The sequence below is a fragment of the Parasteatoda tepidariorum genome, chromosome 2 (assembly GCF_043381705.1).
Source record: "Parasteatoda tepidariorum isolate YZ-2023 chromosome 2, CAS_Ptep_4.0, whole genome shotgun sequence".
NCBI lineage: Eukaryota > Metazoa > Arthropoda > Arachnida > Araneae > Theridiidae > Parasteatoda > Parasteatoda tepidariorum.
Window position 1 is genome coordinate 28,713,770 of NC_092205.1, and position 15,633 is coordinate 28,729,402.

General features: G+C 27.9%; 1 protein-coding gene and 1 long non-coding RNA gene across 3 annotated transcripts; one reads left to right on the plus strand and one right to left on the minus strand.

Moving 5' to 3' along the window:
• Positions 1-473: 473 nt before the first annotated feature.
• LOC107449627 (Phosphoseryl tRNA kinase) lies at positions 474-15,526 on the minus strand. 2 transcript variants are annotated; one of them, XM_016065213.3, is made up of 6 exons: positions 15,345-15,526; positions 12,937-13,186; positions 11,513-11,714; positions 9,607-9,676; positions 4,761-4,854; positions 474-3,395 (listed from the first exon to the last, which is right to left on the minus strand). In XM_016065213.3, exons 1-6 carry the CDS (start codon positions 15,519-15,521, stop codon positions 3,094-3,096), a joined length of 1,095 nt encoding a protein of 364 aa, XP_015920699.2. In that variant the 5' UTR covers positions 15,522-15,526; the 3' UTR covers positions 474-3,093. The 2 variants fall into 2 exon arrangements, with proteins under 2 accessions (XP_015920699.2, XP_071033495.1); XM_071177394.1 differs by lacking the exon at positions 15,345-15,526 and adding an exon at positions 14,748-15,161.
• LOC139424974 (uncharacterized) lies at positions 8,266-11,199 on the plus strand. Its single transcript, XR_011636120.1, has 3 exons — positions 8,266-8,929; positions 10,557-10,672; positions 11,097-11,199. It is a non-coding gene; the product is annotated as an uncharacterized lncRNA (long non-coding RNA).
• Positions 15,527-15,633: the final 107 nt, after the last annotated feature.

Below are 15,633 nucleotides of genomic sequence, written 5' to 3' on the forward strand. Positions count from 1 at the left end.
ATAATTTACTGCATTTTAAATTTTATAACAGATCACTGTTATTTTTATTAAGCTATGAAATTAAGTTACTATTTGTAGATACAAAAATAGAATTCATTGAGGTCTGTTATCCCCCCCTCTTCAAAAAAGATTTCTCTCTATTTAGCAAAAGGAGATTTTTTTGTAATTTTGAATTTTTATTAATATTATCAATTCCTTAGAATAACAGACAAGAAAATAGTAATTTAAATAGCATACTAACATGTACTAAAAATGTAACTCCATTCTTTTATGAATTATAACAACTTTTTATGAATTATAAAATTGTTTAACAATGATCATAATATAAACAACATTCATATGAAGTATTTTCCTTCTACATCAGAAAAATATTTTCATGGAATTTTACAAATATTTCCATTCACTAAAATGACATTTTTAAATATGAAGTCATTTATTTGCAGGACAACATTTATTGCAAGACACATTAAAAATACGATACAATTTTTTTTATTTACCTTGAAAATAATTTAATAATTACAGTCAACACTGAAATTATATATTTTATTTAGATATAATTTTCAATAATAATATGTGATACACATTCATGTGAAAAAAAAAAAGAAGAAAAAAAAGACATCTCTTAAAGAGAATATCTTCATAAATATGACAAATAAATATATATTTTTTAACAGGAAATTAAAAATAGTAATTTTTAGATTTGGGGTACATTACAGTACTGAACTTAATAGTTTCTGATGATGTTGTCACTATACACTGTCTCTATTTAAATCATATTGAAACTAGATACAAAAAATTTCTGTAAGCTCATATATTTTCAAAAAATAGATCATTATTTTTTAAAATTATTATATTATACGTTTGTATTAAATTCAATAATAAAAACGAAATAAAGTAACAATGACATACATTAATTCAACAAGGAAAGAAGTAATTTTAATAACATTCTAAAAAAAAAAGGGGGCAACTCCTATTATTTACTTAAAAAAAATATGTTATCATCAGCCCACCTTTCTACAGTTACAAGTATTTATGAGTATTGTCTAACTCTATTTCTATATAACTGAACAGTGAAATATTTAAATACATAAGATGAGATACGTCAAAAATAAAGGAAATAAAACAAAACAAATTGGAAAAAAACAGAACAGAATGAGAGACAGAAGAGCTTACCCATGTACAGAAAAAGGCTAGATAGTAAAAACTTTATCCCCAATCGAAATTCCAAAAACTTTCTGATTAGCTAGAAAACTCACATTTCAACTGGAGCTCTGTGATTGGTGCAGAAGTAAGTTAAAATTGCTTCCTAAATAGTACCAAATTTTTAACTTCGTAAAAAAAATTTGTAAAAAATTATACACTAATTAAAGTAACAGTTTTAAAAGATACAACAGCAGTATGAACTGTGAGAATTTTGAAAAGATGGTATTTCCAGAATTTTCAGGAAATATATATATACTTTAAGCAAATAGTAAGTACAAGTTCAATCAATTAAAATGATTTCTTTTTCTCAACTTGCTGATGCATTTTTTTTTTCATTCAGCACGTAACAAGTTGCGCATGTTTAGCAGAACTACAAATTTGAGCAGTTTTGACAAATATCTGTTAAAATTTCTTTGTAGGTCAAAGCATGATCTTTTCTACAGCTACATTATTGATTGCAGACATGTGTGTTTTATTAACATATAAAATTATAATTAGTAATTTAAAAGTAAAAAATAACCCTCTAAGTATAGTTTTAATTCATAAAACTAAATGATTGAAGATAGAGTTTGATAATACAAGAAACGTTAAATGTTATGCTGTTCTAAATCTAAACAACATTACTCATTTACATTTCATGTAAACTTTATTAAATAGGGTTTGAATTAAATTTGATGGGGGGAAAAACAAAGAACTATCTATTGGGTAGCCTAAAAGAGGACAAACTGCTTGAAAAATTACTTGCAATTGTAAATGCAATTTTTACTGGTTTAATAAAATACAATTCAGTCTTTTGTAGTTGAGGCACAAATTCCTAGAGCTTTGATGATTAATTTACTCAACACATTGTTCACACAACATTAAATCCACAAGTCTGCCTATTTGTCACAGAGCTGAGGCTATTGTTTGCTTCAAACATATGTCAGTGTTCTCCCTAAGTGTTGTTTGAAGGGCTTCCTGCACTGCCTGCCCTTTAATCCTATAAATGTGCCCTCTTTGTAAAAAAAGGCACCATTATTTTTTCAATGAATATTTATTCATAATCCATTTAAAAAAATTAATTCACTTCTTTAATAATTACACACTGGTAAAATTAGCTATGTTCATAGGTTTAATTTTGATAAATGTTACAAATATTTACTTTGCTAGGATTATTCTCAACAAGTTAAATTTTTATAAGTTTCACTTTTTTCAGAAGAGGGATGTATGAATAAATTTTGCAAGAGTTTTTAAATTTTAAAATAATTTTTAAATAAATACCTTTTCTAAAAAAAAATCGCCTTTAAATGTTCAGTATGTTATAATTTTCTGATATAGAAAAAAGTTGCTTATTAATTAATCATTCTTTGTTTACTTTTTTTAAAAAAATCTTTAGACACAGAGATTGTCTTATAGCATGTATTCAATTATTTTTTAAAAACTACAAATATTTCTCTTAATGAATGCGGTTTACATTTTGAAATATATACATAAAACAGTATAAGATGGTTATTAAAAAATTGTTGAGGATCAAATTCAATTATTGCATAGTATTACACATTTTGATAAATTTTACGGTGGTTAAGTGAGTGCCTTTTCAAAATTTAAACTGCCTTTTTCTGTGAGAAGCACCCTGCCCTTATTAATACCTAGAGAGAACTCTGTGTATGCAAAGATATTTATTTATATGTAAGCATTTTTTTAATGAAATACTACATAGCTTTAAATTTAACCAAGTCAACACATTGTTCACATCATTTCAAAAACATGCATCTGTCTATTTGCACTTTTGTCATATTCATGCTTTTGATACGGCCCAGAGGATTGTAGTTTTTTTAAAGGTTGACAAGATATATATATATATGTATAAACATAATTTTTTTTCTAGATATATATAAGAAGAATATTCTATCATCTGTTGGATGAATCATCAAGATTTAATGCTTTTAGACTCCACAAAATATGGGATTCCTTGTCCTTGGGTGGAAAAAGAACCCCACAATCGAACAACTTTTCATTCATCACTTCTTCAAACTTTTCAGTGACAGTTTTCTCAAACTCTTCTTGAACCTTCTCTATTCCGTGTGATTTCAAATTGTCCAAAAGTGCTCCAGAAAATTCTATCTCACCATTTTTAATTAACGACAGCACAGTGTGGCGAACACCAGCAATGAAAGATGTGAAATTGGCCAGGTTTTCTTCTGGTATTTGGCCTACGAAAGAGAAGTTATATTTTTATATTTAAGAGTAAACTATCATATTAAGAAATTATACAAATAGGAAAAAATAGTCATTTTACGAAGTTTAGTAGTAGGCAAACACAATTTCAGTGATAAAAATAAATGAAATGAAAAGATACAAATAGGCTAAAGAAAAGATAAGATATAAATATGTTTATATTACCTCTATTTAATATGAAGTATTTTGTATCAAGACACAGATCCCATGCAAATTATTTTCATTTTTAAATAGTTCATTATATGATAAAATTCTATAGATAATGCAAGGTTTCATAACACCAGGCTCTATTTACTTTCAGATGAGAATTCCACAAAAGTTAAAAATGTAAAATAAGCAGAATTAAAAAAAAAAACTTTTTAAGGATCTTAATAACATTTCAAAAATTAAAAATTATTTAATGCTTTTTAGAGGGAACTATAAAATTGTTCGGTATTATTAGTCGAGCAACAATGACACAGTGATTAAAGCACTAAGCTGTCATTGTGAAAGAATAAGGCTCTATTACCAGAGATGGTTCGAAGCCCAAACTTTTTACATAAATGGACACTAATTAGTCTGGGAAATAAAAGCGACCAGTTAGCAATGTTGAACCCATTACCACCAATGTCTTTGGTCTTTAAATTCTGGAGATTTAATTTCCTATGAATATTATGAGAATTTGGAAAACCAAGGACTATTACAGGAGTGCTATACTTATTGTATTGATAATATACTTAATTAGATCTGTTCACAATATTTTACAACAAATTACATTTCATCACTATTTTTTAAAGGGAGAATTAATTGGAGAAAACAAAATATTCCTAATAAAAGTTTTTAATATCATTACAGCAGCTTCACTCTTAAAGTAATGTTGAAATAAATTATTAGCGAAATATAAGTATATTTAAAGGCATCAAAACTATTGTAAAAAAAAATTAAACGATTTTTTTACATATCTAATTCTTTTGTTAACAAAAAAGCTACTAAAGAGTTAATGAAATCGTTGTAAAACCTTTGCATTAATTTAATAAACACTGTGTAATTAATAACTATTGAAAATTTCTTTTTTTAACTAAACAAATTGTTTTTTTTTCTAAACTAATATATAGAGTAATAGGTAGAGGATAAAGAACAATAACTTTTTATGTTTTAAATCTTTAAAAACTTACAGATATTTTAAATTGTATTTAAAGCAATTCTATCAGGATATGGGAGTCAAAGAAAAAAAAAACTTTAAGTCAGAGGAAAAAAATAATCCATTGAAGTAAAACTCTATCAAAATTGTAATACAAAACCATTCAATACTGTTTAAATTTACAAAAAATAATTTACAAATAAATAAATAAAGGAATGACCTCGTTTTGAAAACACTACGTTCGAAACAGACTTTCGAAGAACTTTATCAGCTTGGTGAATCACATTTTTTGAACAAATGGATCGGGCTTCAATCTAAACACAATAAAATAACTTATATTCATTAAAATTATTAAGTAACATGGTAATAAATTTCACATTCTTAAAAATTTAAAAACATGAAAAATAAAACTTCTAAAAAAGTTTAGAAGAAAATCCATAATAGACATGTAAAAAAAAGTTGGATTTACCATTACAAAAAAAATTAATGCCAACAAATTTAAATTCTCAATTTATATTACACATGGCAAGGTTTTATCTAGCAGTTTGCAAAAACATTGCAACAAAATTATGGTCTCCAATTTAAATTTCGAGAGCAAAATATTTGAATGGAAAATAATAAGTTCAATATAAACTAAACATATGATAAACAAATTGACAAAGTTTAAATCATTTGAATCTGACGGGGGGAAAAAATTAAAAGAAAGAAATCAAAATATAAGATATTTGTCCTTTTAATTTTTGAACCAATCTTTATAAATAGATTTTAAATCTTCCCAAGTTTTTTTACTGCACCTTACTATATCACATATTATGACACATTACTTTTTTATGTTACTTGCAAAACAAATAAAAATTTCTAATTTCTAAGAAATTAGATTTTTTACCTTCAGAAAAAAAAAAATCTTATTAGATTTTCTATTAACTCATTGAAATCTGAATGATAAGTTCCTAGAGTTCTGAGAATTCTTACGCATAGCCAAGAGAATTATTGAGAAACCACTTTTAGATTTTTTAATCCAAAAAAAGTCTAATACTATCAGAAAAAAATATTTGATTGCCCAAAAGAGTTTTGTCTAAAATTTGCACATCAATAAAGAATAAAAAGAAATTATATTCATGTGTCTTGAATCTCAAAAATAATGGCAATTCTAACACATGTTGCTAGGCAAACAATTGAAAAAATTCTGTACCAAATTTAGCTCAGTGAGCATGTCATTGCCCAAATGATTACAATATGTAGAAACTGATGGAAATGGGAAAAAAAAACAATTAAACCACCTCCATCTACATAAGCAACATGAAGTTCTCGGGGATATAACAAATATTTTGGAATTAATAAACATTTGTGATAACCTATTTCGTACAATGCACGTCATATGTTAATTGATGCATGTCAATTGACTAAAAATAAAAGAAAAGAAAATTACTTCCATCAGTTTAGTTAAAAGTTAGGTATTTTTAAACATTTTCTACTTTATTTTTGAACACAATAACTTGCATTTGTGATAACTTCACCCAACTATGATTTAATGAGCATCCTGACTTAACACAATAAAACTTACATTCCTGCTATAAATGTTTTCGACTGTATCAATTTTGCCAATTTACAATGATTTTTGTGAACTTTTGCAATTGTTGTTTAGTACTGCATATTCTTTACATTTACTATGATTTACATTCTTTTAGATTAGTATTTTTAAATCTATTTTAAAAAATGTATATGAATTTAAAGAACCAATTCAATACATTATTGCATAAAACTATAAAAATAACTATAGAAATTGAAAACTTATTTAGATTCTGAAATAAAAGCTAAATAATATTAAATTTTAAACTGAAATGATGATTCAAAATTTTAAAGAATGATAAATATTATTTTTAAACAAAAGTAATCCAAACATATTCTGATTTAAGAGAAACTTTTAAAAAATACTCAACCTTTTGATAATTTTTTTCTTATTGGATCAAAAATGATGACTTCATCTGATAAAAAAATATATGATGCCAGCTTTAAAACACATTATCAGATGGCAATATACATACTGTGTCTAAAGAGACAAAACATGAATATGAGAATTAATATAGGTCCAAATGAAGAACAGGTAAGCTATTTTGTTATGTATGTGCAAAAGAACAAGAAAAAAGCACAACCTTCTTTTTTGCCCTATTCATATTGTTTTGCATTAGTCCATTAACATATACTTCACCTATGCATTGTATACAATGACAAATACTTTTCAGGAAAGAAAAGAGTGGCCACCGCGAAAAATCCCTCACGTTTCCAAACTAATTTTATCATATTTCCGTTTTCTATCACCAGTGATATAAATTTTATTAATTTTCAGCAATGCCTCAGTCTTATACATAATATGTATTACAAAACATTTATATTTGTTATTAAAATAAAAAATAAAAAAAAACATTCAAAAAAAAATTATTTTTGAATAAAATATTAGACAATTTAAATGAATTAAATTTCTCTCACTTTTGGGATAGTATAAAGTGTCACTTATAGTCAGGATAAGATACGATCAATCAATAAAGTGTTACTTATAGTCAGGAAATATTATTAAATATTTCCTGATATTTCCCTAATTTTTTTAGATTGATAAAGTTTTTAATTTTACTAATGAACCTGGTAGTATGACTTAACCCGGTTCTGCTCGTTCTGTGACCACCTTAAATGAAGAATGAAAATCAAAGAGAACAGAACAGTGTACTACTTATTTATTTGCTTTCTTGCATTGAAAAAAACATTACTGATTGATGTCCAAAAAAAGATTTGCTGTTAGCATTTTGTGGAAAGAGTGCTTGCGGCTAAAGAGTTTTTACTCAAAATGAAAAACATTTAAATTAGAAGATCAAATTAATTTACTAATGATCATCACAGCAGAATTTTGGGAGTTGATTCTAAGCACCATCAATTTTCATAAATCCAAATTTGTCTGCAACATGAGACAAAGGTTATTAATGTAACTATACAGATTAATCTAAATAGTACCCAAGAACTTATGAGTGGGGTGTTGTTTGGGAAATTTTAAACAAAAACTGCCATTAGACAGGGATGTGTCATTTCTGTGCTTCTATTTATCATAACTTTAGACTGGGTTTCAAAGACCACAATGAATTCTGGAAAAAGAGGTAAACGATAGGATTTCAATAATTGCTTTGAAGACTTGGAGTTCACTGACAACATTGTTCCAATGTCGTCAAGATTTAAGGACCTTCAAGAAGAAACTAAAGATCTTGAAACAATTGCTAAGAAGATTGGTCTAAACATAAATGAACAAAAAAAAACAAACTAAGTTATGAAAATAAACAGTAAGACAAATGGTAAATTATTGGTCAATTCAAAGGAAATTGAAGAGACAAATACAATATTTTTAGATACCTTGGCACAATTGTTAGTACTCTTGGTAGCACTGAGGAGGGAATATTAAGGGATTAATAGATTAAAGATAGGACTAAAAGAAGGATTAAAAAGGCACTGGACCCATTCAGATAGCTTTTTTAAGTATAGAAATCACAATGTACACAAATATAAAATTAAAAATGCAAATATTCAACACAATAGTGAATTCTGTTCTGCTATATGGCAGTGAAACTTGGATGCCAAAAAGAATGCGAGAATAACATTGACCTGGTCACCAGTTGGAAAGAGGAGGAGAGGTCGACTAATTGGTCAATGAGAGAAAGCAATTTTTCAAGTTGGAATGTTGCTAGAGTGACTGGATAGGAGCGGATGAAGGGCCTTATGCACCTTTCAGGCTAAAGGTAATGCTTATTAATCTAACATGTAGCAAAATTTGCAAGTTTGAGGTCCTTATAGATGTTTAAATTTAAGTTTAATATTATACAATGACACTAAAAAAATTGAATAAATCCTTAAACAATTAAGCCTGTAATCAAGTAACAAAAAAAAAATCTTTACTTTTTGTTCTTGGCTAAGTTCTTCCAATTGAACTTTTAAAATTTTTATTAGAAACGTTTAATAAAGGAGTCACAGTTGTTTTTCACCATTTCTTTGTTTACTTTAAAAAAAAGATAAAAAATAACTTGCAGATGCTATAATAATCTGCAGTGCCTACTGTCATGCTGTAGGGTTTCTGCAGCTGAGCTAAAAAAGTCTCAAGAAAGTCACAGTCGTATCCAATCATGAGAAAGAGAGATAACATTGAAATATGGTTCTCACTCCAAATTCTCTTTTCAGAAAAGTAAGAGAGAAAATATTTTTAACCCTCCCAAACATTGAGCCTTTGGGTCAAATTGTATGGAAATTTCTTTGCTACGCACTACTCTTCCATTGAATTACAGGGAGGAAACTGTACTTTTGATGCAGGAAAGTTTGATGCTAAAAGTTCGGAAAAGCCAGAAGTAACGTTCAGAGGTATGAATGCCTAAACCTGTTGTACAATTTTTACTATTTTTAAGTCATAAACTGAATTTAAATGCTTAAGATTTTTGTTGGTCCAATAATATTTCAATATTGAGAATGTGAGTTAGAGTCCCCTTGCTGGCAGGCTAACCGTGGGAGGTTCTCGTGGTCTTCCTCTCCATGTAACACAAATGCAGATTAGTTCTATCAAAAAGTCCTCCACAAAGGCAAATTTCTCCCAATGCTTGATCCAGGAGTTCCCTTGTCTTCTGCATTGTGTTCAAAATTACAAGGCTACGGAGTTGAACATTAGTAGACGTAAACCTAAAAATTGGGTCGGCTGTTCAACAATGGTTATAAAATAAAATATTGAGAATTGACAGAATGTATGTAAAAATTACATACTTGTTATTTGCTTTTTCAAAAACGGTGAAAAACTTTAATTTTGATACAAAAAATACTTGCCAGAAATTTTATGATTTATAATACAGGCTTTGATAAATGCATTGGAGAGAGATTTTTACTGAAAGATGAGAGATTATTGAATATAGATAATTTTAGCTACACATTTATAATTTCAAAAATTATATTTCTCAAAAATAAATAAAATATTTTCTATATATTTCAATGTATGTTAAAAAAAATGCAGTAACTAAAATAACAGTAAGCAATGGAAAATTTTTATTAACCTTATCAGACATTATCAGCATTTCAGCAGGATTTTTAGAAGCTTCCTCCATTATGGAAATTATTGGTTTCCTGCAAACATAAAATAAATAACATAAATACCTTAGAAAAAATTTATAAATATAACAGAAAAATTATCTTTCAATGACGAAAATCTTTTAGTTAAGTTTTATAAATTGTTTTTAGTTTGTGAATGTAGATCTTAGTGAATAAAATTAAAGCAAAGCAGACACAATAGGAATGATGTCACGGAAAACAGACAGGCTATTGTTTTAGTGCTATAACGATGAATCTTCTTTAGTGTGAAAACAAAAAATAAAAGAGCAACTCAGAAAAAATTACAAATAAGTTACAATTAAAAAGAGAGAGAGAGAGAGAGAGAAGAGATACAGAAGAAAATGGTTTTTCCAAATGTGATAGGTATCAACTAAATAATTAGAATTTCAAAGGATTTCCAGAAATCCTTAAGTGTTAATTAAATTCAGCAGAAAAAAAACTCAAAACTATAAACAGTAAAGCATCATAATTTTAAAACAGGTAATTTGAGTGAAAATTTAAGAGTACTACTTTTAGTTTATTCAGAATATGCAAGATCACACTAATACAAATTCTATAATTGAGGTATTTACCGAATTTCTCACCAGAGTGATCAGGCATACCATGCCTCTTGAATTTGTACTATAAGAAATATTCTCAGTGAAAAGCTCCTTTATGTTAAAGCTATAACTGTTGACCGTGAGTCTAACATTATAGATTATATCTGCAGAATATTAATCATGTAACTCAATACTCTCTTATTTGAATTTTAAATAATTTGATTGTGATACTATATTATCACAAAATAAGTCACAACAGTTTAAATAAATTTGACTAAATAAAAATAAACTAAATTTCAATGTAATTGAATATGATCTCCCACCTGCTAATCAAATTCTTTAACTACATAATACAGTGCATTCCTGAATTCATGGACCAAACTTCGAGGGGACAAAAGACAGAAAAATGTTACCATACGCTGCCAAAGGCACCTTCTAATTGTTAACTGGCAGTTCATGTTCACTTGACCTGGTACTTTTATTTATTTAAACTATTTAATTTTATATCTTCGAATGATTTGTTTCAAAATACAAAAATCCCTGCGTCTCATTATCATTTAATGATTGGGTGGCCAACTTAGAAAATTGGTTGGTACAACAGGCAGAGAATAGGCCATGGCCATCTCTAAAACATTTCTCTATGTCATTATTCTTTTGGACGGTTCAATACCCTGGTTGCTTTAAAATCTGATTTAACATAGTCCAGTCACTGAAAATTTGCACGTCCTTTAGCTCTACTACCAATTCGCCTGTGTTTGAATATTTAATGTGTGAGGGCTAATTACATTTAAACAGCAAATGTGTTTAACAAATTTCGTTCTGTTTAACTTTAGAAATTACATTATGTCAATGTCCTTATAAATTTTCTAATTTCTGTGTTTATTCTTTTTCTCAAGAGATTGTCCTCGTTGATTCAGTCAAAAATGGTTAGCAATGGTTTCTCAGACAGCAATATTAGCTCCTTCTTCTTTTGGCAGAGTCTAAGTTTCAGGTGCTTGGACCAACATAAATAGTTTTGTAAAGTAGTTAAACATTAATAAAACGAACTATTTTTATGGCTATTTAATTAAAATTCTTAAGTATAATCATTAGAAAGAAAAAAAACATAAAATGAAGAATCACATAAAATAAAGATAATTTACAAAAATATAAATATATATCAAATGAAAGTGAACGCCAGTCCATAATAGGAAGGCATCTCTAACTGCATTCAATAAAACTTCAGGTCTCTCTAATCTATCTGTTATGTGCTAAAATAAAATTAAATCAATAAAATTCATTAAACTGTTATACACAAAAGGGAAATATTTACAAAGATTCATTTTCTAGCTTGCCTGAAGAGTTGAAAGTTAAGGAAAATTTCTCCCATTTATATTTCTCAGGTTCAGGATATTCCATAAATGTCAGCATTCTCTTTATTTTTTCCTCAGGAATACTATATCCTCGACTGGCATTCCTTGAAATTGCCACATCAAGAGGACAATCCAGAAATATCTGGCAGAATCCTACGTTGGCTGAAAGGAAAAATTTCACATGTTTTATTGCACATGTTAATATATAAATCAATGTTTGGGAAAATTAGATAATGCAATATTTATTTTATATCTTTTTAAACTTTTATAAAACAAACAATGAATTTTCAAAACAGGATAAAAGACATTTTACAATTAAGCATTTTTATATGGATGAAATTTAATGCAATGAACATGCATGACATAGAAATTAGATTTTTAATTTAGAAGTTGTCCAAAACTATAATTTAAATTTTCAAGAAAATGATGAGCTTTTTTGCATGCATAAATGGTTGCAATTTTTTTCTGATACAGTAAATGGACATTTTAGTTTCAGAAAGTTGAAAAGATATATTTCAGTTGAGCGCCCTAATAAACGCAGGTGACCTATGTAAGGCTCTTTAAAGTATGTACATTGTCACAAACAGTCACATACATTGTTAAACTTTTAAATTGATCAAATGCCAAGCTATCAAGGCCAAGGGTGGGCTTCTTGGTGAATGCAAACTTCCTCAATGATTCTGTAAATAAAGACCAAGTAAGTATTCTTGCTTCCAATGTTGATTACTTTGTTAACAGACTAATAAACTTGATTTTAGATTCATACAGACTTCTAAAATTTCTATAAAACCAGGGGTGTGCTCAGACTTTTAACAAGGATGCTATATATGTTAGGGCCACAAGTCAATTTTTATAGAATAACAAAAAAGCATGACATAAAATAGAAATAAATAACATATGATTTAAAACAAAAAGAATCAGTTTTTAATAACAAAAAAGTCCTCATCTTATTTCCCAAAGATTAATTAGCAAAACTCTGGAAGAAATTTCAAACACATTTTTAGATATACATGGTATTACACCATGTCACATATTAAAAAATAATTAAAAAAAATTGATTCAATCAATTTAAGAGTTTTCAACCACCTCTAACTGTCCTTTAAAATATAAGTTTTGTACTTTATTTTTAAAAACCAATTTTTGCAATTTGTTTTTTCAATAAAAATGAACAAAAAGATTATCTGTAAAACTTAAACTGAAATGTGTGGTTAAATTCAATTTAAAACTTAATCTAAATTGGTAGAAATTAAAAATTTCATTAAACGTGCAACATTTTCAACCAAAGCTATGGGCAAATCATCCTCATATATATCCTAAAATTAAAATAATCACTTAAAAATGAATTTCATCAAATCTCAGAAGTAATTAAGAAATGCAAATAAACCTCTCCTGGATAGCTGGAACCATTCATACCGCATACTTCTGTAGTAAAAATTATCTTCCACAAGAAAAACAAAATTGCTATTTTTTGCTAAATTTTTATTCAAATTATTCAGCTTTTCAAGCAAAAGGTGGCTCCTTTCAGTCAAAGGCCCATGTATGATGAATTTTGAATTGAGTAATGAACTGATGAAATGTTCTGCTGCCATCAGGAGATCAGCTCTAAAGTACTTCCAACCTTTCAAAGATTTCATCTAAAATAAAAAAAAAATATCTTAAACATTTTTCATTTAATACAAAGCCTGTATTATAACAAAAAAGAGGAGAAAATCAACAGTCAAAATTCCCACATCCTATCCTGTGGTAAATTTCACAAAATTCGGATACAGCAGAAAATTTGGTAAATTAATAACTAATTTTATAGCTTCAAATGTAAAGAAATATATGCTGATATATTTAATACAGTGTTCTCCCTAAGCATTTTTAGAAGGGCGGTAGGCCCTGTCTGCCCGTTGATCCCCACAAATGCACCCTCTCTGTCTTTTCTGTAAAAACAAGCTGGTAAAGCTTTAAAAAATGTTAACTTTTTTCCCTTTTAAAAAATTTAGTGATTTATGAGCAAATTTTGTCAGAATTAGGTGATTAGCGAGTTGAAACTAGCTATAATAGTCATTAAATTGCACGAAGAAAGTTTCTCAATTTATCTAAGTCTGCTGTTCATGTAAACTAAAGCCGCCAAAGCGTTGAAGCGTTTTTTAAGTTGTAAATTTTTTTTAAAAAAAACATGTAGAAGTCTGTCTAGAGTTGTCTAAAAGTTTTACCTTCTCAGTTAGTCCCCTTTCATGATTTTTTGTTCTTTTTAGCTTTTCGCACATCAGATGCTGAGAAAACATCAATTCGTAGCAATATTTTGACACAGGTACCAATTTGGAAATCTTAACATTAATTTAATTCTTGTTTCACTTCAAACAAACATTTTAAAAACTTTTACATGGTTATGCAAGTGTATAGCAATGGTGATTATCAAGTAACAAGGTTAAAAAAAAATAAAAAAAACAGTTAAGGATAGCTATGTATGTATATATATACATATAATATATTTTAAGGGTTCTTGCAACAATAATCAAAGGGGTTCACTTGTCTGTTTCTCTGGAACCCAAAAAAGATAAAAATTATAATTTGCTTTTAAATGTTATCATCGAATTTTTTAATGATGGACATTTCCATATAAATGCATACTCGCAACAAATGTAGCTGATTAATTGTCATTAATCAATAACAATATTGACACAAATTGAATAATTAAATTTTTGTTTAACATATACAGAGGTGATTGTGAGCCCAAGTCAAAATTCCGGAAAATTTCCAAGTTAAAAAAGAAAAAAATTTAAAGTGAAAAATTAGAAAAAAATTTAATCTAGGTTTTTCTAGGAGNAAGGGTTCTTGCAACAATAATCAAAGGGGTTCACTTGTCTGTTTCTCTGGAACCCAAAAAAGATAAAAATTATAATTTGCTTTTAAATGTTATCATCGAATTTTTTAATGATGGACATTTCCATATAAATACATACTCGTAACAAATGTAGCTGATTAATTATCATTAATCAATAACAATATTGTCACAAATTAAATTTTTGTTTAACACATAAGAAATTAACGAAAAACTAGTTTACTACATTTTCAATTTTCATAAAAATTGAAATTTTGCATCAGTTCCTAAGCTCATATAATCACTAATTTTTGGCTTCTTCTGGGTAATGACCTACAAGCAGAATCTAAAATAAAACAACAATAGAGATGTTTGCAAATCCGTACCTGTTTGTGGAATTTAAAACTGCTATGGTGAAAAAATTTGGCAGAGGTAGTGATATGAAAATCTTGCACACGTGAAGGGTACCTTAACACTCCTTAAGAAAATTTTTGTAAGTTAAAAATTCTTTAGTTTTTTTGGCAATTGTATTTGGTCTGATTAGGTAGTGGATACTTAAGTATTGTGCCAATTGCCACTGAGCCATATGCATTTTAAACTGGCAACTTTTTACAGAATAATAGTTTCTCATTTTTGGCGATTTGAAATAAACAAATATAAATAAATCAAGAACCAATCTCATAAAGGTAAGGTCATAACTCCAAGGTGATGTCACTGAAAGCAAAGACTGCAATCATGGTAACCAGAAATCGGATTTCAGCAAAACTGAACAAAAACTATCGCCAAATCAAGGGGCAAACGATTACACACTAGAGGCACTTACAACTTTTTTTTCCCCGAAATACTCTGAAGTTTAAACCAATTCTGGTATAAAGTAAGAAAAATCTATTTCGGAGGGTATAAGCCTTCAATTCTTTTTAACCTAATATGTCACTCTAACTGTAATTCAAAGTATCTTTCTATTAATGTCAAATAAATCTCACCATTTCTGCCTGTTCTTCAATCGGGCAAAGTTCATCCAGTATTATTCTACATAGTGATTTATTAACAGAAGCTATCGAATTCGATGTGTAAAGAGCATTTTTATTTTTCTCTATAAAAGAAATTAAAGTGCTTTTACCAAAGCCTATGCCTCCAGCTATTAACGTAACACAAGACATGACAAATATTTTTATTTAACTATCTCTAATGATTTTATTGACAGCATATAGATATTTATGTTTGACCGGGGATTACTTCTGCCCAACTAAATAATGATTTTTTATTGGAACA

Bases quoted from the DNA above. Each gene is read 5' to 3' on its own strand.
- LOC107449627 (XM_016065213.3), bottom strand. From the start codon at position 15,521: ATGTCTTGTGTTACGTTAATAGCTGGAGGCATAGGCTTTGGTAAAAGC. The intron at 13,187-15,344 runs GTGAGATTTATT...TTTTTATTTTAG, and splicing joins TTGAAGAACAGGCAGAAATG to ATGAAATCTTTGAAAGGTTG. The intron at 4,855-9,606 runs GTTAATAAAAAT...TATTGTGTTTAG, and splicing joins TGCTGATAATGTCTGATAAG to ATTGAAGCCCGATCCATTTG.